Here is a 20,374-nt window from a genome sequence, read left to right as displayed (position 1 = left end):
AAACTCTGTCCTTTGCCACACTGGAGACATTTACTTAAATTCCACATTAATGAATAATCTTTCCAGAGGGGAATATGTACTGTTGTTGTTAAGCACCGAGTTGGTTCTGTCTCCTAGTGTCCCTGTATAGGGTTTCAGAGTAGTTGGTAGGTTTTAACTTCTGACCTACAAGGTTCAGTACTGATCTTACAGTGCCACACCAGAAGGCCAAGGAGTGCTACACCCTATAGAAGATTAATCTAATTTTGCAATTGCTTTTGTATGATGCGAGTTCATTCCATGAGCAGGTTAACAACTGGCTCCTGTAATTATTGTATATGTACATAAATCCACTGCGCCATTGAGTTGATTCCTACTCATAGCAATCCTATGTATGGTTTCCGAGTCTATAAATCATTATGGGAGCAGAAAGCCTTCTTTTACAGAGTGGTTGGTGGATTCAAACTGCTGACCTTGTGGTTAGCAGTCCAATGAATAACACACTATACTAGGGTTCCTTTTATATATACATATAGATATTAAATACAATGTGTATATAAACATGTGTGTGTGTGTACACATATATGTAAGTAAAAACTAGCTGGCTAATTTGTTAGCTTGCAAGTAGGGCAACTAAAGTACTTCAGAGTGTCTGACTTACCAATGTACACACATGTAATTTAATATAATCTTAAGAATTAACTATTAGGTAGGAGCTTCTTGGAGTCCTAGTGTGGCACTGTAGGAGAAGAACTGGACCACAAGGTTGGTGTGAACTGCAAGGTTAGTGGTTCACTCACCAGCTGCTCCTCAGAAACCCTATACAGGGTCATTATGAGTTGGAACTGACTCAACAGCACTTAACAACAGGAGCTTCTTTTATACTAAGTAAAATTAGGTAAAATGCTCTAACATTTTTTGGCAGTAGAAATAAAAGTCTTTTCTCAAGACGATACTGTCATTGTGTAAAGAAGTTTGGAAGTATCCATCTACAAAGACCCCTGGAAATGAGCACTTTTCTTAAGAATTCTCAGGGGATGTAAACTTTCATCCAAGTCACAATAGATTAAAAAAAATAATTGTCAGGGAATATGTGTTAACAGGATGAGTCAAAATTCAATGTGTATTCAGTATATACTACATGCATATGCTGGTATTGGCATGTGAGGAAAGGTGGACTGTGGGATTCAAGGACATGGGAATTCAATCTATTGGGAGAGATAAATGCCTAAATCATTGATATGCACAGATTGGTAAGTTACCAATTTTGAAAAATTAATTTTGATAAAAGGGGAGATGAATTATCAGTTGAATGAGGCTGGGGACTGACAGTGAACACCCTGAATATTGAGAGGGAGTAGGAAAGTTTACAGTGTGCCATTTCTGCCGCCTTGTAAGGTACCTTATGCAATAGGATAAAATGCCTGGGGCTTTGCTAAAAGATAAAACATTTATTTTTCTTTATATTTGCATATTCATCTATCTTCTGGGATTCTGGATGTTTTTAGGAATTAATTACTGTAATTATTGTTTCACAAAATGTGGAATTTTTAACAAAATAAAAATGGTAAGGATAGATTTGAAACGGAACAATTTCCAAGTTTTTCTACTTAATATTTAAAAGGTAAAAATCATTAGAAATTTGATTATGAAGACTTTTATTAAATTACAGTTCATTACAATTTTTGTCCTAATAGGAAGATTTTCATCCATAGGCATTGTGAGGTAAAAACACACTGGCCACATTACTTCTTGAGTTTCTTTTGGGCAGCTTTCTTCTTTACCATCTGTAATCGCTTCATGGCATTGAGCTGGGATTCTTGTGAAGTTGGGCCTTTAAGGGATGCTGAGGAAGAGCTGCTTGACTCTGAAGTGGTTTTACCAGTGGTATTTCCACTAGGCCCTGATGTTCCACTATTTCCATTCCCACTTAATTGGCTGCTACTTCCTGGAACTAAACTACTTGGACTAGGAAGACCGACTTTGCTAACATTGTCACAACTAACTGAGCGACTAAGGCCAGTTTTGCCCAAGGTTAGAGGTGGAGGTGGTTTCAATGGTACAGTGGGGGCAGTGCTGTTAGTGGAACCTATTTTGGAAGCTAGTCCACCTTTGGATGATGTTGCTAGACCGGTCAAACCCACAGGCTTCTGGTTAGCTGATGAGGTAGGAGGTTTCCCACTATTGTTTTGTGTTGTTGAACTCAATTTTGCTGTTGATGGACCAGCAGAGGACGTTTTGGCTGCAAAAGCTGCCCATCCAGTAAGGCCACTAGTTACCGAAGAGGAAACATTGGTATTCGAAGAATTTCCTGAAATAACTGTGGATGCCTAAAAAAAATAGGGTAAATATTTCATTAGAGCTAATAAAATCAACACTTATACAAACTCAGTCCTTAAATATATAACACATTTGATCTCAAACTTATAAAGTAGCGAGAGAAATTTATTTTATATCACCAAAATTACATAAGTTCTTATGAAACCAATCTAAAAATTACATATATAAGCTTTTCCATAACTAGAGATGTTGTCATTTCCAAAGCTAGAGCTTTTAGATGTACCGTAGTGGTTACGAATCAGGCTGCAAATCGCAAGGTCAGCAGTTCGAAATTACCAGCTGCTCCGCGGGTGAAAGATGAGGCGTTCTGCTCCCGTAAAGATTAATAGCCTCGGAAACCCTGTGCCGGGTCACTATGAGTCGGAACTGACTCCACGGCACATAACAACAACAACAACAACAACTCTTTAATGAATTCAAAAGAGAAAATACATGAAATTATTTTTTAGGAATTCCACTTACAAGGTATATCAGAAAATCGGATTTAATGTGCTCTAAATAGATATTCTCTAGCTCAGTTAAATATCTGATTTCTTAAAATTTGTTCCAAGCAACTTATGGGTCATTCCAAAAATTAAATTCACTTTTAGTGGACAAAAATGCTTGCACCCAGGAGAAGAGACCTGACTGTGTATACAGATTCTAATCACATTAAAAGCAAAAGGGCTCCCCAAATTTAGAACAACAACTATAGCACCACATAACATATACAGACAATTACAGTTAACTACTTGGAAGTATACAATACTTCTGATGTACTTTAAAAATTTTCTCATGACTTTTATTTTCACAACTTGTCCATGTTTCAGTGAAACGATCACATCAGAGGTCTCTTTGTTTCTATGTAAAGAATTTTACCAGCTGCCTTATTCCATATTCCAATTATTAATGGATGTTTTCAGCTGTTTGTCTTCATCTGAGTTGTGCCCCATCAGAAAAATAAAGGTCCTGAAAGTTTTATTCCATTTGCGTCATCATGGTCAACTGTACTTTGAGGAGGCAGCTTTCCCCCAATCATATTTTGAGTGCCTTCCAATCTGAGGCGCTCATCTTCTAGCGCTATATCTGAAAACAGTCTGTTGCTACTCAAAATGTTTTCATTTTCTGGTACTACAGCTGGCTAATGTTTCTGTGGCTCTTTATAAGGTTTTCAGTGGCCACACTTTCAGAAGTAGTCCACCTCTCCTTCTTCCTAGCCTCTCTTAGTCTAGAAGCTCAGCTGAAACCTGTCAACCGTATGTGACCCTGCTGGTATTTAAAATGCTGGCAGCACAGCTTCCACCATCACAGCAACAAACGAGCCACTGCAGTACGACAAACTGACAGATGAGTGGTGGGAGACAGCTTCAGCTCTAATAAAATATACATCAATACAGTCTGTATGAAAAAATGTTTTACCAATGTGAAAAGTAATAAAAATAGTCCTCTGAGAGCTTTATTTTATAAGAGGTAAAAATATACTGTTAGCATACTCTGACAAACCATAGGGTATTTTATAATAGCATCAAAGTTCTTTACCTTACGTAAATTTATGTAAAGGAAATACTTTACTTAAGTTATAAATTCCTAGAGGAACATATACAAATAACATGAGGAAAAAAGTCAAGGGAACAAGACACAGGTGCAGTACACTTTTAATTTTCAATTATGAAAGTGATTTGAATTATTTTTTAAAAATGTTCTGTCTATTAAAAATAAAACTGTTGCCATATGCTTAAATGATCTATCAGCAAACTTCACAAAAGAAAACTCAGCTGGAGTAATTAAAAAGACCAACAGTTAAAAAATACAAACAAGAAAATAAGTTCTCTATGTTTGGTATTTTATTTTAATGGCTTACTGTTGCTTAGCACTGCTTTCCAATAAGATGATAGATGGTTTATAATACTACCAAGACACAAAGAAGCAAAATAACACAAACAATGGAGATCAAGTGCTTCCTTATTCCAGTAGAGAAAATACATCTTTGAACTATTTGTAACTATAATTTCTTAACCATTAACCACTCTGGAAAATCTTCATATCTGACATACAGATGAATGGAAACAAAGGTTTTCACAATAAAAGTGTACTTGCATTTACTATTATATATATATATATATATTAAAACCCTCATTAAAATAAACATGACAAGCTAAGGCCTTAATTTATTATAAAGTGATTTTGTATTGAATTTCCTAAAAATAAACATTAGTAGTAACAGGTCAGTATAAAAATCTACCTAAAAGTGATTTAAGTGCAGAATATAATAATGCTAACTACTTCCAATAAATCAGTTATGAGTCAGGCTGCTAACCTCAAGGTCAGCAGTTCAAAACTACTAGCCACCAGCCACTCCACATGAGAAAGATGAGACTTTCTGCTCCCAGAAAGATTTACAGCCTGGGAAACCCCACAAGTGATCTCTAGCATTGTTACTATCCCCAAGGTCATATTTTCCAAATACTGATCCTTTCTCTTTCTTTCCAACTTTTGCATTCCAATCATCTTGATTGCATGTTTGATCATGTTCAGACTGAAGACATTGGTAGAATCTTTTAATTTCATCATCACTGGCTTTTGTAGTTGGTGTGTAAATTTGAAAAATAGTTGTATTAACTGGTCTTCCTTGTAGGCATATGGATATTATCCTATCACAGACAGAACTATACTTCAAGACAGATCTTAAAATGTTCTTTTTGATGATGAATAAGACCCCATTCCTCTTCAATCTCCCTTTCCATGCATAGTAAACCATGTGATTGTCAGATTCAAAATGGCCAACAGCAGTCCATTTCAACTCACTAATGCTTAGGATATTGATGTTTATGCATTCTGTTTCATTTTCACAACTTCCAACTTGCCTAGATTCATACTTCATACATTCCATGTTCTAATTTAATGGATGCATGCAGCTGTTTCTCTTCATTTTGAGTTGTACCCTATCATCAAATGACGGTCCCATAAGCTCTACTTCATTCATGTATATGTTCACAGTCAACTTACTTTGAGGAGACAGCCTTTCCCTAGTTGTACTTTGAGTGTCTTCCAACCTTATGGGCTCATTTTCTGGCACTGAATCTGACAACATTCTGGTGCTCTTCATTATTTTGCAATATTCAGTGTTCCACTGCTACTCATAAGGTTTTCAGTGGCTAAATATTTGGAAGTAGACCATCTTTCCTTCTTCCTGGCCTGTTTTAGTCTGGAAGCTCATCTAAAACCTTTCCATCACAAAGTGACCTTGCTAACATTTAATATACCCTTGACACAGCTTCCAGAATAACAGCAACATGCAAGCCACTACAGTACAAATTGATAGATTAGTGGTGGTTGATGGCAGTATGCTATTTTTAATTAAGGAATAGTCAGACTACATGAGAAAGAATGTCATCTTGGAATGCTCACAATTCTTATTTGTGACAAAATGAGACACAGGAATGTTAGAGATTAAATCATTGTGTAAATGTTCCCTTTCTATTTAATGTTGAGAGTAATGTAATCTTAATTTCCAATATATAGCATATAAAGTATCTTATTAAATCTTTATCAAGCAGCTTTTAGTAAACTCATTTATAATACAAACTTAGATAACAACAGAATGAACGGTACCTTGACTTCTGCTCTCTTAAATGCCAGAAATGTTGTCTCTTGTTTTAGTTTTGCTTCTGGTTTCTTAACCAATGGATCTTTGATAGTTGGAACTACAGAAACAACTGTGGGGGCTGGTTTTTGTGTTGGTTTCTGAGTTTTTTGAGCCTAGAAAATTAATGTCTTAAATTAGATGCAAGATCTCTTAACTGAATGCACAACATATGAACATTTACAAAATACTGTAATGACACTGAAAGTATATACTCTTGGACCAATTATTTTAATCAACATCATAGTAATGGTTTTACAGATTTCAATAATTTCTTCCAGTAAAGACATAACTAAGCTCCAAAAACAAGCAGATTAGATTTCATTTGAACAAGATAAACCAAATTGTTTCAAAACAGGAAAATCACAAACTATACATAACCAGTTTGCTTCACTTGTCATGAAGCGTGCTTATTTCTCATTATGGCTAGTCAAAGACTTAGGAAAGAATGATTCAAAGTTGGAAAATGTGACCTTGGTGATAAAAATGATGCTAGAGATCACATGATAAAATTTTGCAAGACCCAATGACTTCGTTTTTGCAAATACCTTATGAGTAGACTATACACATGGACCTCACCAGGTGGACTACACAGGAATTACACTGACTACATTTGTGAAAAGAGATGGTAGAAAAGCTCCATATCATCAACCAAACCAGGGCCAAGGTCAGACTGTGGAATAGACCATCAATTGCTCATATGCAAGTTTCAGTTGAAGCAGAAGAAAATTAAAAGAAGTCCACAAGAATCAAATAAGACTTTGAGCACATCCCACCTGAATTTAGAGACCATTTTAAGAACAGATTTGATGCATTAGACAATAATGACCAAAGAGCAGAAGAGCAGCGGATGACATCAAGAACATCATATAAAGAGAAAGATAAATGTCATTAAGGAAAGATAGAAAATACCAAAATGGATATCAGAATAGATTCTGAAACTTCCTCTCCAGCACAGAGAGGCTGAAGTAAATGGAAAAAATGAGGAAGTACAAAAGCAAAGCAGAATTTCAAAGGGCAGCTCCAGAAGACAAAGCCAAGTATTATAATGAAATGAGCAAAGACCTGAAATACCAAAAAAGAAGAACACACTCAGCATCTCAAGCTGAAGAAACTGAAGAAAAAATTCAAACTTTGGTTTGCAATATTGAAGGTTTCTAAAGGCAAAATAATGAATGATGCAAAAAGCATCATAAGAAGGTGGAAAGTATATACAGTCACTGTACCACATAGAAATGGTTGATCTTCAACCACTTCAAGAGGTATCATATGTTCATGAACCAAAGATATTAAGCTGCACTGAAAGCACTGGTGAAAAACAAGGCTCTAGAAACTGAAGGAATACAGCTTTACATCCTTCAACAAACTGATGCAGCCCTGGAGATGCTCCTTCATCTATGCCATGAAAGACAGTTACTTGTCCAAGTAATTGGATAAAATCCATATTTGTACCCATTCCAAAGAGAGGTGACTCAGTTTTCATAGGAATAAATAAAAACATCTCCCATATCTAACTGATTAGGTCATAAGATGGGTATATCTTGAGTTTTTACATTTAAGTAAGTACTTCTGGCTTTAAAAAGGTATACTTAGTTAGACATATTTATGTAGAAGAGCTCTATTTCTGAGGCAGAGGAGGGGAGATGGAGATAGACATGAAGAAGTAAACGAGCGATGTCATTGATGTAAATAGTAACTTCCTGATATTTTTAAAAAGAAATTTATGAAGTTCATTTACTTCATTTTAAGTGAATAAAATTTAGAAAACTATCAAATAAATGAAAAATACAGTTTAGTATGACCTTAAAGGTAATTATGCTAGTGAGGAGAAACAAAGACAGCAGAGTACACTGAAAGAAAATGAGATAAATGGTCATCCAAAGACAATGAGAAGAAAGATGGAAAAGAGGAAAAGAAAAGAGATGGAAAGACAGAGAGGCACCTATAAATACTGCTTCTGTATACACTTTTATAAATTTGATGGGTTGTCATGAATATTTTCTATATTCCTTTACCAGACTTACCAAAGACTGAAATTTTGTCTCACCACTTCCCACAATGCTGTATAGCATTTTAAACGTTTATAAATAGATTGATATACTGCTAAGTAATATTCATATTTTGTGGGGCTCAAGGCCCATTTGTCTACATTAGAATAAGATGAAACTCAAATGCAGAAAAATGCTTATAACATGGTCCTGTATAATAAATTAAATAAACAGAATATATAGTTTATTTTTAATGTAGTAAATGTTCAAAATTTTATTTCAGAAAACATATATCAACAAAAAAAGCAACAGAGGCTGTTAAAAATAGAAAAAAAATTAGAATCTTACCATTCTTTTCATTTGTCTGGTACATCGAGCACAGTACCATACCAGGCGAGGGTCATTCACTTCCTTATCTGTCACCTGGGGTTTATGGCAATCTTGGTGGTAGAGATTATGGCACTCTTGACATTCTACTAATTGATTACCAGATGCCACTGTCATTTGCCTAAGACATTAAACATTTCAAACATTACACTTTCTTGAATGTAAAAATTTGAAGCCATGTCAGAGTTGTCTCGGTAAAGTGTGACATATAAAAAAAGGAAAGAAAACCCAAGAGCAAAACCAAACAAACAAATCCCTACATGCATTCTGACTAGCACGTCATTTCTTTTAAAGTTTATGCTCAACCATTGGTAAATACAAGAGGGCTTCAAAAAGTTCATGGAAAATTTCTTATCGATCTTTGGCAAGGGCCAAAGCACATTAAATAGGGAAGAGATAGTCTCTTCAACGAATGATGCTGGCAAAACTGGAAATCAATCCATTTGTACAAGAATGAAACAAGACCCATATCTCACACCATATACAAAAAATAAACTCAACATGGATTAAAGACCTAAACATAAAACCTAGAACTATAAGGATCATCAGTGATAAAATAGTGACAAACATAGGCACTAATACATGGCATACATACACTATCAAGCATTAAAACACACACACACAAATAGTAGAGGAAAAAACAGATGACTGGGGTCTCCTAAAAGTTAGAAACTTATATGCATCAAAGTCCTGGTAGGAAAAGCACTCAACAGCAAGATCAGTTTGTACCACAGGTTGGTGGTTTAAACTACCCAGCTGTTTCTTGGAAACCCTACTCAATGGCACTGAACAACAACAACGTGTATCAGAAGATTTCACCAAAAGAGTAAGCCCCCTGGGGGAAAAATGTGCAACAACACATCAGACAAAGAACTAATCTCTAAAATTTATAGAAAACTAAGACATTCTATAAAAAAAAGACAAACAACCCAATTAAAAAATGGGCACAGGACACTTCACTATGGAAGACATTCATGTAGTGAAGACATTCATGTAGCCAACAAACATTATTAAGACATGTTCACAATCATTAGCCATTGTCGTTGTTGTTAAGTGTCTTCAAGTCAGTCCCGACCTATAGTGACCCTTTATAGGGTTTCCAAGGAGCGGTTGATGAGCTTGAACTGCTGACCATGTGGTTCAAATGACTTTGCAGTCCAGCACATTAACCCACAGCGCCACACAAGGACTGAGATGAAAATCAAAACAATGCGATATCATGTTACACCAGCATTAAGAGTGAAGTTAAAAAAAACTGACAACAGAAAATGCTGGTGGGGATGTGGAGAGACTGGGACCTTCCTACATCGCTCATGGAACTGTAAAATGGTTCAATCACAGTTGAAAACGATATGGTGCTTCCTCAGAAAGTTTGTACTAGAAATACTTTATGACCCAGCAATCCCTCAACTTGGTATATATCCACAAGAAATAAGAGCCAGGATACTATACATACATTCATACCGATGTTCATCACAGCATTCTTCACAGTGATGGGCATAAGTGCCCATCAATGGAAGAATGTAAAACAAACTTTGGTACATATACACAATGAAATACTATGCGATGCTGTAGAGTAACAATGAATCTGAGAAATACCTCATAACATGGATGAACCTGGAAGATATTATACTGAGTGAAATTAGTCACTCACAAAAGGACAAAAGTTTTCATACTTTATAAGAACATTTGTTGATGGTTACCAGGGGTGGGAGGGGAGAGTAATTTACTGGCCAGAGGGTAGATACATGTTAGCTCAGGTAAGGGCAATATACAAGAAGAGGGAGTGTAACTGAATAATGATGAAGACACAGGGATGTATATACGGGCTAAAGCTGATAGAGGTAAATAGTGATATATATACAACCCTAGGATAAGTGTTCTGTGCACAGACACATGGATTGAGTCATAGACTGAATGGTAAGGGAGGAAGAAATATGTATATGTGTGTATATATATATACACACATATACATATTTCCCCCCACAAGTATGTAAGAGTTCGGAAGAGAATATTTGTGCATGAGTATTTACCTTTCCTGCAAACACAACTATGAATGTGGTGGAGCATACAGCAGGCAAAATATGAAAACTTCCTAGATATTATCAAACATCTTAAGGAAACAAGTTGATGGGCCTGGGGGCTCAGGACCAAAGTTTCAGGGGACACCACGGTCAATTGGCATAACATAGTACACGGATACAATGTTCTAGATCCCACATGGGTGAGTAGCATCTGAGACTGAAAGCTCATGAAAGGCCATCTAAGGTGCAACTACTGGTCTCCCATGTGCAGAAGAAAGAAGATTGATAATAATTGAAAAGGCTTGGAACCAATTAGTCCAATGGACTAAAGAAACACGTGACCATCAGTCTCCATGACTCTGAGGTCAGAAGAACTAGATGGTGCTTGGCTACCACTACCAATGGCCCTGAAAGGGATCACATTAGAGGGTCCCAGGAGAAACTGTGAAACAAACTCAAAATTATTTCTTTAAAAAAACAAAAAACTGGGTTTCCTGGTCAGAAGGAGATTGAAGGAACGAACCTGAGCCTATGGCCCCTGATCACCCTTCAGGTCTGGAGAGGACCTCATCCTTGTGGCCAAATTTTCAGCCAAGCAGTAGATACGCTTATGGTGGGGACAATGCCACTAGCAAGGTATGCTCGAATGGTCAATTAGTCAAAATCAAAAGGGCAACATTATTCTAAGGACAAAGTTAAGAAGGGTGGAATGCAAATAGGAATCATAGGGAGGAAGCAGGATGACTGTTGTGGCATGGAGGGGACTGTAATCACTGCGATGAAACAAAAGTGTATGATTTGTTGAATGCAAAGCTGATGATCTGGTCTATATTTTCACTCTATTCACAATAAAAGTTTTAAAAAAAGAAGGAAAGGAAAATCCCATTATCTTTGAATTCCATTTTTCCCATGAAGTTTTCAAAGCCCCCTCGAATATGTTGTTGTTTAGTGCTATTGAGTAGGGTATGACTCATAGTGAACCTGTACAGGGTTTTCAGGAGTGGATCATGGGTCTGAACTGCCAACCTTGCAAGGAGCAGTCCACTGTTTTTTAATAATTATATTTTGGGGTCCTGGTTTGGCACTGTATGATAAGCACTGGACTGCTAACTGTAAAGTTGGTGGTAAAACCCACCAGTTCTTCCTTAGAAGCCCAATACAGGGTCGCTATGAATTGTTGTTGTTGATTTAGAACCGACTCAATGACACTTAACACCAATAACAATAATTATATTTGGCTATATTCTCTTTGTACTTTCTCATGGTAACGTTTTCTCTTTCTTCCAGAAAGTAGTAAACTTTGACCAGTTCTCCAACAGTCCCCTATCATTTTCTTTGTAGCGCTATTAAATTTGTTTATGCTGTTTACTGTGTGATGTTCTATCTGAATTAACCAAAGGCAGGAACTTGACCTAATTAGCAATAGTGCCAAGTACACTACTGTGCAGACAGATGCTGTTCAAAAAATGCCTGATGACCGAATAGAAAGCAATGTATATGTATCAAAAAAAGTAGAAATTTCGGTATCAAGCAATGATCATAGCTTTGTTGTTGTTCTGTGCCGTGGAGTCGGTTCCGACTCATAGAGACCCTGTACAGGGTTTCTGAGGCTGTAAATCTTTACGGGAGCAGAAAGCCTCATCTTTCTCCTGCATTACAGCTGGTAGTTTCGAACTGTTGACCATGACATGAGCAGTCTGATTCATAACCACTTTTTAGACAATCATAGTAAGTCCTTCTGATGTAGAGTTACAGTTACTAGTTTTCTACCAGGTTTTATATTTATAAAATGATATCTGCTTTCGAAATAAACAAATGTTTTTGAAATAAATATATGAAATCAATGATTCTCTCAACAAATGATCCTAACTATTCAGAAGCATATTAACTCATTTTCTACTAGTTTCACAAAAGCTTACAATTATTTACTTAGTCCTAATGTCCAGAATTAGACTCCTGGTGTGGCACTGTAGGATCAGCACTCCAGTAAATGTTACACATGCACTAGACTGTGAACCACAAGGTCAGCAGTTCAAACCCACCAGCTGCTCCTCAGAAACTCTATAGGGTCGCTATGACTCAAAGGCCCTTAACAACAACAATACCCAGAATTAGTATTTGCATGAAAAAAACAGCAATAAAGGTGACAATCTTTTTGTTATCCTTGGCATTAAAAGCCATTAACAATTAGAAATTTAGTCCTTGGTTTCAAGGATTTTAAAATCTAGTTATTTCTGATTTTTAAAATACATTCTTTACTAATCATTAACATCTATGTTTCAAACAACACTCAGAATAACTTACAAGATCCATCCTTTTCATTTCAAATATCCTTAAGAAAAGACTTACTGGTGCTTCAGGAAATGGTAATTAACAGCTTATATTCATAAATACTAATAATGGAAAATAAAAACGCAACACAGACTTTTAAAAAAGAAGATGGAACTAATTGAGTCTGCTAAACAGACTCTTACTGAAGAATAAAGTAATCAATGCTCCTCCAGAACTCAAGAATTCAGAAAATGTTATTGCAACAGTTTAAAGAAACCAAAGTCAAGGTGTTGAATATTTGACAATTTTTACAAAAAGTTGAATTGTTATACCCGCAGTCCGTAAAGCAAAATCTACTTATATTTTCTCTACCTCCAAATAATAAAAACAAAATATAAAATACCCAACAATTATTGTATTTTTTGGGAAAGAGGTGCATGGTTAGATTTTTTGAAAGAAAACAAAAACTTTATATAGCAAGGTACAACTTACCTGCAAACAACACAGGCCAGTCCCATCTCCATGGCAAAATCATCAGCACTAGTCTCCTCAAAACTGGAAAGGTCAGTCATAGCCAAATCCTTGCTAGTTTGGACAGTAATGGGAGAGGATCGCGTTTCTGGTTTCTCCAGTCTAGGTTTCTTTGGAACATCAACTCCTTCACTTATGTCTGATTTTATCTATAAAAGCACCCAATTAGAAAATAATCATGAAACTTATGCAACAAAATATTAAATTTCTGAGAGATGGAAAAGATAGATGTGTGCAATGACCAAGTTCATTGTACAGATATTTTCACACAGCTAGGGACAGAAGCACACACTAATGATCTGTAGAAGATTTATAATTAACTTATAAATCAATCGACTAAAAGAAACTACAGCAAGGTAAAATAAAGCACAATAGTTTAGCATATATCTGTTTTTCACTTTGTACACAATTAAAAATTCTAGAAGTTCAGTGGGCTTGATTAAACTGCTATCTGCCTTTTATTTTCCCTATCAATATTTAAAAATGGGAAATACAGTAGTAATAAGGCTCCAATATTTTAAGATGGGAAATCACAGTACTAAAAAGGCTTTCTTTTTTTTAATATTTCAAATTGTGAACTAGTAACAATTAAAATAGAATCCCTGAGCAGTGTCTTAGAATAAAGGCCTGGTAATATACTTATGAAAAATCAGCTAATGAAAACCCTATGGAACATGGTTCTACTTTAACACATGAGTTGAAAGCAACTTGATGGCAACTGGTGGTAATATTTAAACTATATTGCAAAGAGGTACTATTTAAGCTATACAATCAGTGTTTACAACCAGTCTTCTAGACTTAACATATCGCCTTATTTACTTCAGTAATCTTTCTGGCTCCAATAAATGTACACATGCACTATCAGACCGGCAAAAATCAAGATGCAGGGAATATAGCATTTTTTGTAGTTAGCTAGGGCAAGTATAAATTGAGTACATTACTTTGGATAGTAACCGGCAATACCTAGTAATGTTGAAGATGTCAAAACTATATAGCATCCACTCATAGGTATACATACTCAAGAAACTGTTAAGAGATTTGTATAAAACAGCTCACTCAAGCTCCATTGTAGAGAAAAAGAAAAATAACCTAATTGCTCATAATAGAGAAATGAGTAAATAAACTGGTTTATTTATATAAGGATTATTGTATTTGTTGTTGTTTAGTGCCATCAACTTGACTGATTCAAAGTAACCCTGAACAGGGTTTCCAATGAGCTATTGGTGAATTTGAATCACTGAACCTGAGGTCCAAACTGACCTTGCGGTCCAGTGCTAAAGTATCTAAATGCATCAACATAGATAAATCTTAAAACCGCAATGCTGAGTGGAGACAAATTAAGTTACCGAAGGATAAATGTAGTATGATAGAACTTACATAAATGTAAACACAGAAAACAAAGCAATATAATTTATGGATAGCCAATATTTATTAAAAGTATGAAAACACCTAGATGGCAGGAGTTACTAAAAGTTTGTGTTTTTTTTCAAATATATATATACTTTTTTCCAATTGCTAAAGGAACTCTGATAGTGTAGTGATTACAAGTTGGGCTGTGAACCACAAAATCAGCAGTTCAAAATTACCTGTTCTGCGGGAGAAAGATGAGGCTTTCTGTTCCCTTAAAGATTTACAGCCTCGGAAACCCTGTACAGTGTCATTATGAGTTGGAACCAACTCCACAGCACATAACCACCACCACCACCAAAGTATTAATTACTAAATATATGTAGAAACCATCCAAAATAGATAGTCTAAGAATTATCTGTAGGTTTTGTTCTTATGAATGCCAATCTGTAACACATTTCACGTTTAGTCATTTACATCTTTACCCTGTTTACCTTTTCTTTTTAATGATCGTTTCATTTACAATTTGAATTACAGAAGAGTTGACTCTTGAAATTACTCTATCTCCTAGGGATCAAATATTAGACAGTATTTTTGTTAAATGGTTAAAAAAAACTGCTCTTAAATTTTACTAATTTATCGGTCAACATCTTTAGCAATCAAACAGTAACTGAGTGATTACTCTCCTTACTAGGCATCTATGATCACTATATCTGGTAGTGTAGTGGTTATGAATCAGGCTGTGAACTTTAAGGTCAGCAGTTTGAAACCACCAGCTATTCCGCAGAAGAAAGATGAGGCTTTCTGCTCCCTTAAAGATTTACAGCCTCGGAAACCCTGTACAGGGTCCCTATGGGTCGGAATAGACTTGACAGCCCTTAACAACAACAAGTAAGGAGCTCTGGTAGTGTAGTGGACTAGGCATCTATAATCACTACTATATAAAAAACAAGCATAAATAACTGCTTCTACCTATGAAACAACTGATTCACTATTTAAATTAACTAGATTAAAATAAAATCTTACTTTATCAGCAGGTCTCTTTTCAGCTTCCTTCTTTAGTTTTTCCGTTGTGAGGACCTTGCCATTATTACTGCCAGAAGGAAGACTGGAAGAAGTTTTGGGCTCTTGCTTAATGGAAACAGTTTTGGTGCTTGAAATTTTGGATGGCTCCACATCCTGAGAAAGTGACATAAAAAATATATATATATGTAATTAAATAAGACTATCTACATCATATACCCAACTGGTCATCGCAATTAAGATAATGACCAGATCTGACATCTCCCAAGTTTCCTGTGGCACTTTGCAATTAATTTCTTATAGATATATATCCTAAGAGAAACCCCCAGGCAACTACTGATCTGCTGTTGGTACTATAGGTTAGTTTGCATTTTCTAGGTATTTATATATAAATGAAATTGTAAAGTACATTCTTTTGTATCGGGCTTCTTTCATTCAGCATGTTTATTTTGAGATTCATTCATTTAATTGAGTGTACTAAAAGTTCATTTCTTTTTGCTGAACAATATTGCATAGAATAGATATACCACAATTTATTTATCCATTCACCCACTGACAGACCTTTGGGTTGTTTGCAGTTGTTTGTGATCACTAATAAAGGAATTATGAACATTTGTATACAAATCTTTCTATGGATAGGTGGTGTAGTGAATTACCCAATGCTTCTTCTAGCCATATTTTATAACTCCCATCAAACAATGTTTCTGCCTTGCTGGTCTAGATAACAAAAGGTGGGAGAAGATACTGACAGAATGACATGATTCAGCTGTGGAGGCTAGTTAGCAGAGTTAACTGTAATTGTAAATTCTTGAACCTCTAGCACGGGTATAAAATGAACCATCTCAGAAGCAGGAGGGGGAATCCCATTACCATTACACAAGAGTCTGGAGTGGAGCATGTCCACTGGACTTCTAACTCCTGGTTCACGGAACCTCCTTGACCCAAGGACAAAACTGTGATACCAGAGGAGGGGCAGAGGAGCAGCAGAACTGTGAACCAGAACATATAACAGAGCAGTAGGCTTCCCAGCCCATGGAACAAATAAAGCTGAGTGAAACAGACACTTTAAGTGGGGGGGGGTTAGGTTTGCTGACCCACGGAGCTAGAGTTGAATGCCTTCAGACAGGCTTATGGTGGTGTGTCCTGTGGGCATTTATTAAAAGCTGACTGGAACAACTGGGCCCTGAGCCTTTTCTGATCCTGTGTTATAACCTGTTAACACCTCCCTCCCCCCAACACACAAAAAACCATAACTGTTTGTACAGCGTCTGAGTTCTGTGTGGCCATTGCAATGGATTAGCGAACTCAAATGAGGAAGAGGGAGGGGCGTGAGAAGAATGGTTTGTGCCACATATTGGAGCAGGAAATAAGGTTTCACTTATCTTGAATATCTAGAAGTGGAACAGTCTGATCATTTGCTAAGTCTATGTTTAACTTTTTATGAAACTGCCAAACTCTTTTTGAAAGGGACTGTACCATTTTACATTTCAATCAGGAATACAAGAGAATACCAGTCTCTTTACAACCTTACCAACCCTTGGTGTAGTCAGTCTTTCACATTTTAGATATTCTAATATAATAGGTATGTAGAATTTCTGGGTAGTATAAATGGTTAATGTACTCTGCAGCTGACTGAAAGGTTGGTAGTTTGAATCTATCCAGAACAGCTTGGAAAAAAGGTCTAGCTATCTACTTGTGAAAAACAAAACAAAAACAGTCACTGAAAACCATATGGAACAAAAACAAAACAAGCCATATGGATCAGTTCTACTTTGACATATATATAGGGTCATCATGAGTTAAAAGTGACTCAATAGTAATTGATGTCTGAAAGCCAAATCCGGCCTGCTGCGTGTTTTTATAAATCAGGTTAGCATATTGGTGCATAGCCACACACATATATTTCTATTATTGTTTATGCTGTTTTGATGATACCTGTTGCTATTGAGACTATTCCAACTCATAGCAACCCTATAGGACACAGTAGATCTGCTCCCATTGGTTATCTAAGGCTGTAAATCTTTAGGGAAGCACATTGCCTCATCTTTCTCCCACAGAGCAGCTGATAGGTTCAAACTGCAAACCTTTAGTTAGTAGCCAAAGAATAACCAATGTGCCACAAGGTATACTTTCCTTGCTTTTATGATACAATGGCAGAAGTAAATAGTTGCAACAGAGACCACCTGGTCCACAGACCTGAAAATATTTACTATTTGGTCTTTTCAGGAAATCTGCTGACCAGTGATATTCACTTAAGAAAGTGACGGGAGAAAATGTGAATAATGCAAATTAAATTAAAAAGTGTATCAGGTCTATAACATAAAATATTTGGGAATATCATAGTAAGTTGAGAAAGAGCGGAAGTTGTCAGACTTCATTTTCTTGGATCCACAATTCAAAACTCATGGAAGCAGCAGTCAAGAAATCAAACAATGTATTACATTAGGCAAATCTGCTATACAAGACCTCTTTAAAGTGTTCAAGACAAAGATGTCAGTTTGAGGAGTAAAGTACACTTGACCCAAGCATGGCAGTGGTTACGAATCGGGCTGCTAATCTCACGGGCAGCAGTTCGAAACTACCATTACTGTGGGAAAAAGATGAGGCTTTCTACTCCCGTAAAGACTTACAGCCTCCTGTATAGGGTTGCTATGGGTCGGAACTGACTCCATGGCACATAACAACAGATGCATTTGAAAGTTGGACAATGAATAAAGGAAGGCCTTAGAATTGATGCACTGAGTTATGGTGCTAGAGAAGAACATTTAAAGTATCATGGATGGTCAGAAGAACAAAAAAAATCTATGTTGGAAGAAGTGCAGCCAGAATGCTCCTTAGAAGCAAGGATGGCAAGACTTGAACTCTCATACTTTTGACAAGTTATTAGAAGGGAACTGCTTGGTAGAGTGGAGGGTCAGGAAAAAAGAGGAAGGCACTCAGGAAGACGGATGGACACAATGGCCACAGCAATGGGCCCAAGCATAACAATTATAAGGACGGCACAGAACCGAACAGTGATTCATTCTATTGTGCAAAGGATTGCTGTGAGTCAGAATTGACTCAATGACACTTAACAACAATAAGCATTTTTCTGGTGTTTTCTGCTTTTAGTCAAGATCCATCTGGCATCAGCAATGATGTCCCTCATTCCATGTCTTCCTCTGAATCTGGTGTGAAATTCTTGCAGTTCCCTGTTAATGCACTGTTGCAGCCATTTTAAAATTATCTTTAGCAAAATTTTACTTGCATGTAGTATCATTGATATTGTTCAATGATTTTTGCATTCTGTTAACTCACCTCTCTTTGGAATGAGCACAAACATGGGCCTTTCCCAATAAGTTGGCCAGGTAGCTGTCTTCCTAATTTCATGGCATAGATGAGTTACCACCTCATTTCTTCCATTTGCTTTTTAGCTTCTCTACCCTCAAGAGTCAAACTTCGTCTCTCATACTTTGGACATATTGTCACAAGGGACCAGTGGCTGGAGAAGGATATCATGTTTGGTAAGGTGGAAGGTCAGAGAAAAAGGGGCAGACCCCCAGCAAGATGGATTGACAAAGTGACAGCATCAATGGGCTCAAGCATGGCAACAATTGTGAGGTTGGCCCAGGATTGGGCAGTGTTTCATTCTGTTGTGCACAGGGTCGCTATGAGTCGGTACTGACTTGATGGTACCTAACAACAACAACAACAACCCCTTAAGAGCCTGGTGTGGCACTGTGGGTTAATGCACCCTACTGACAAGCCATTTGAACTACAAAGTCGGCACTTCAAGCTCACCAGCTGTTCCTCGGAAACCCTATATAGGAACGCTATAGGTTGGAACTGACTCGATGGCACTTAATAACAACAACCCTCAAGAGCAAATTTCAGTCTGATATCCATTTTGGTCTTTTCTTTCTTTCCTGTCTGTTTTGACCTCTTGCTTTCTTCCTAGATGATGTTCTTGACCACAACTCTTCTGGTCTGCGGTCATTAGTGTGCAATGCATCAAATCTGTTCTTGAGATGGTCTCTGAATTCAGGTGTGGTATAATTCAAGGTTAGATTTTGGCTCTCGTGGACTTGTTTTCATTTTCTTCTGTTTCAGCGAACTCACATATGAGCAATGGGTGGTATGTTTCACAATCTGCCCCTGGCCTTGTTTAGGCTGATATAAAGTGTCTCCAGAGTCTCTTACCACAGATGTAGTCAATCTGATTCCTGTATTTTCTGTCTGGTGAGGTCCATGTGTATTGTCACATTTTATGTTATTAAAAGTTTTTGCAATGAATAAATCATCGATCTTTCAGAGTTCTTATCATGTGATCTCAAGCATCTTTTCTATCACCAAAGCCAGTATTTCTACTACTGATCCTTTCTTATTTTGAGTTTTTCATTCCAATCACCAGTAATCATCATACATCTTGACTGCATGTTTGATCAATTTCAGGCTGAAGAAGTTAGCAGAATTCTTCAATTTCATGATCACTTGCTTTAGTGGTTGGTGCATAAATTTGAATAATAATGGTATTAAGTGGTCTTCCTTGTTGGCGTATGGTTAGTAACCTACCATAGACAGTACCATACTTCAACACAGATCTTGAAATGGTCTTTTAGACATTGAATGCTATGCCATTCTTCTCCAATTAGTCATTCCAAGCATAGCAAACCATATGACTGTCAGATTCAAAATGGCCAATACCAGTCCATTTCAGTTCACTAATGCCTAGGATATTGATCTTTTTTTTTCTTTTTTCTTCTTCTTCTTAAATGTTTTATTGTGAATTATGTGATAGTTTACATGGAAGAACATTAGTTTTACATTCATTCTATCGTATATTGTCTCACTGCCATGGTTACAATCCCCTCCATGCAATCCTT

The 20,374-nt window shown here is 36.5% G+C and overlaps 1 protein-coding gene across 1 annotated transcript in view; it reads right to left on the bottom strand.

Moving 5' to 3' along the window:
• Positions 1–1,620: 1,620 nt before the first annotated feature.
• Positions 1,621–20,374, bottom strand: part of INTS12 (integrator complex subunit 12) — a 21,176-nt gene continuing 2,422 nt past the window's right edge. Inside the window, exons 2-6 of the mRNA XM_006874554.1 lie at positions 15,516–15,668; positions 13,104–13,291; positions 8,278–8,437; positions 5,911–6,057; positions 1,621–2,309 (exon numbers count right to left, since the gene is read on the bottom strand). Coding sequence (XP_006874616.1) covers positions 1,725–2,309; positions 5,911–6,057; positions 8,278–8,437; positions 13,104–13,291; positions 15,516–15,668 — 1,233 coding nt within the window. The 3' untranslated portion in view covers positions 1,621–1,724. The remainder of the gene's footprint in view (positions 2,310–5,910; positions 6,058–8,277; positions 8,438–13,103; positions 13,292–15,515; positions 15,669–20,374) is intronic.

This window comes from Chrysochloris asiatica, unplaced genomic scaffold (assembly GCF_000296735.1).
Source record: "Chrysochloris asiatica unplaced genomic scaffold, ChrAsi1.0 scaffold00285, whole genome shotgun sequence".
Classification (NCBI taxonomy): Eukaryota; Metazoa; Chordata; class Mammalia; order Afrosoricida; family Chrysochloridae; genus Chrysochloris; species Chrysochloris asiatica.
Note: the sequence above shows the minus strand (reverse complement) of the source record. Positions and strands in the feature narration are given on the sequence as shown.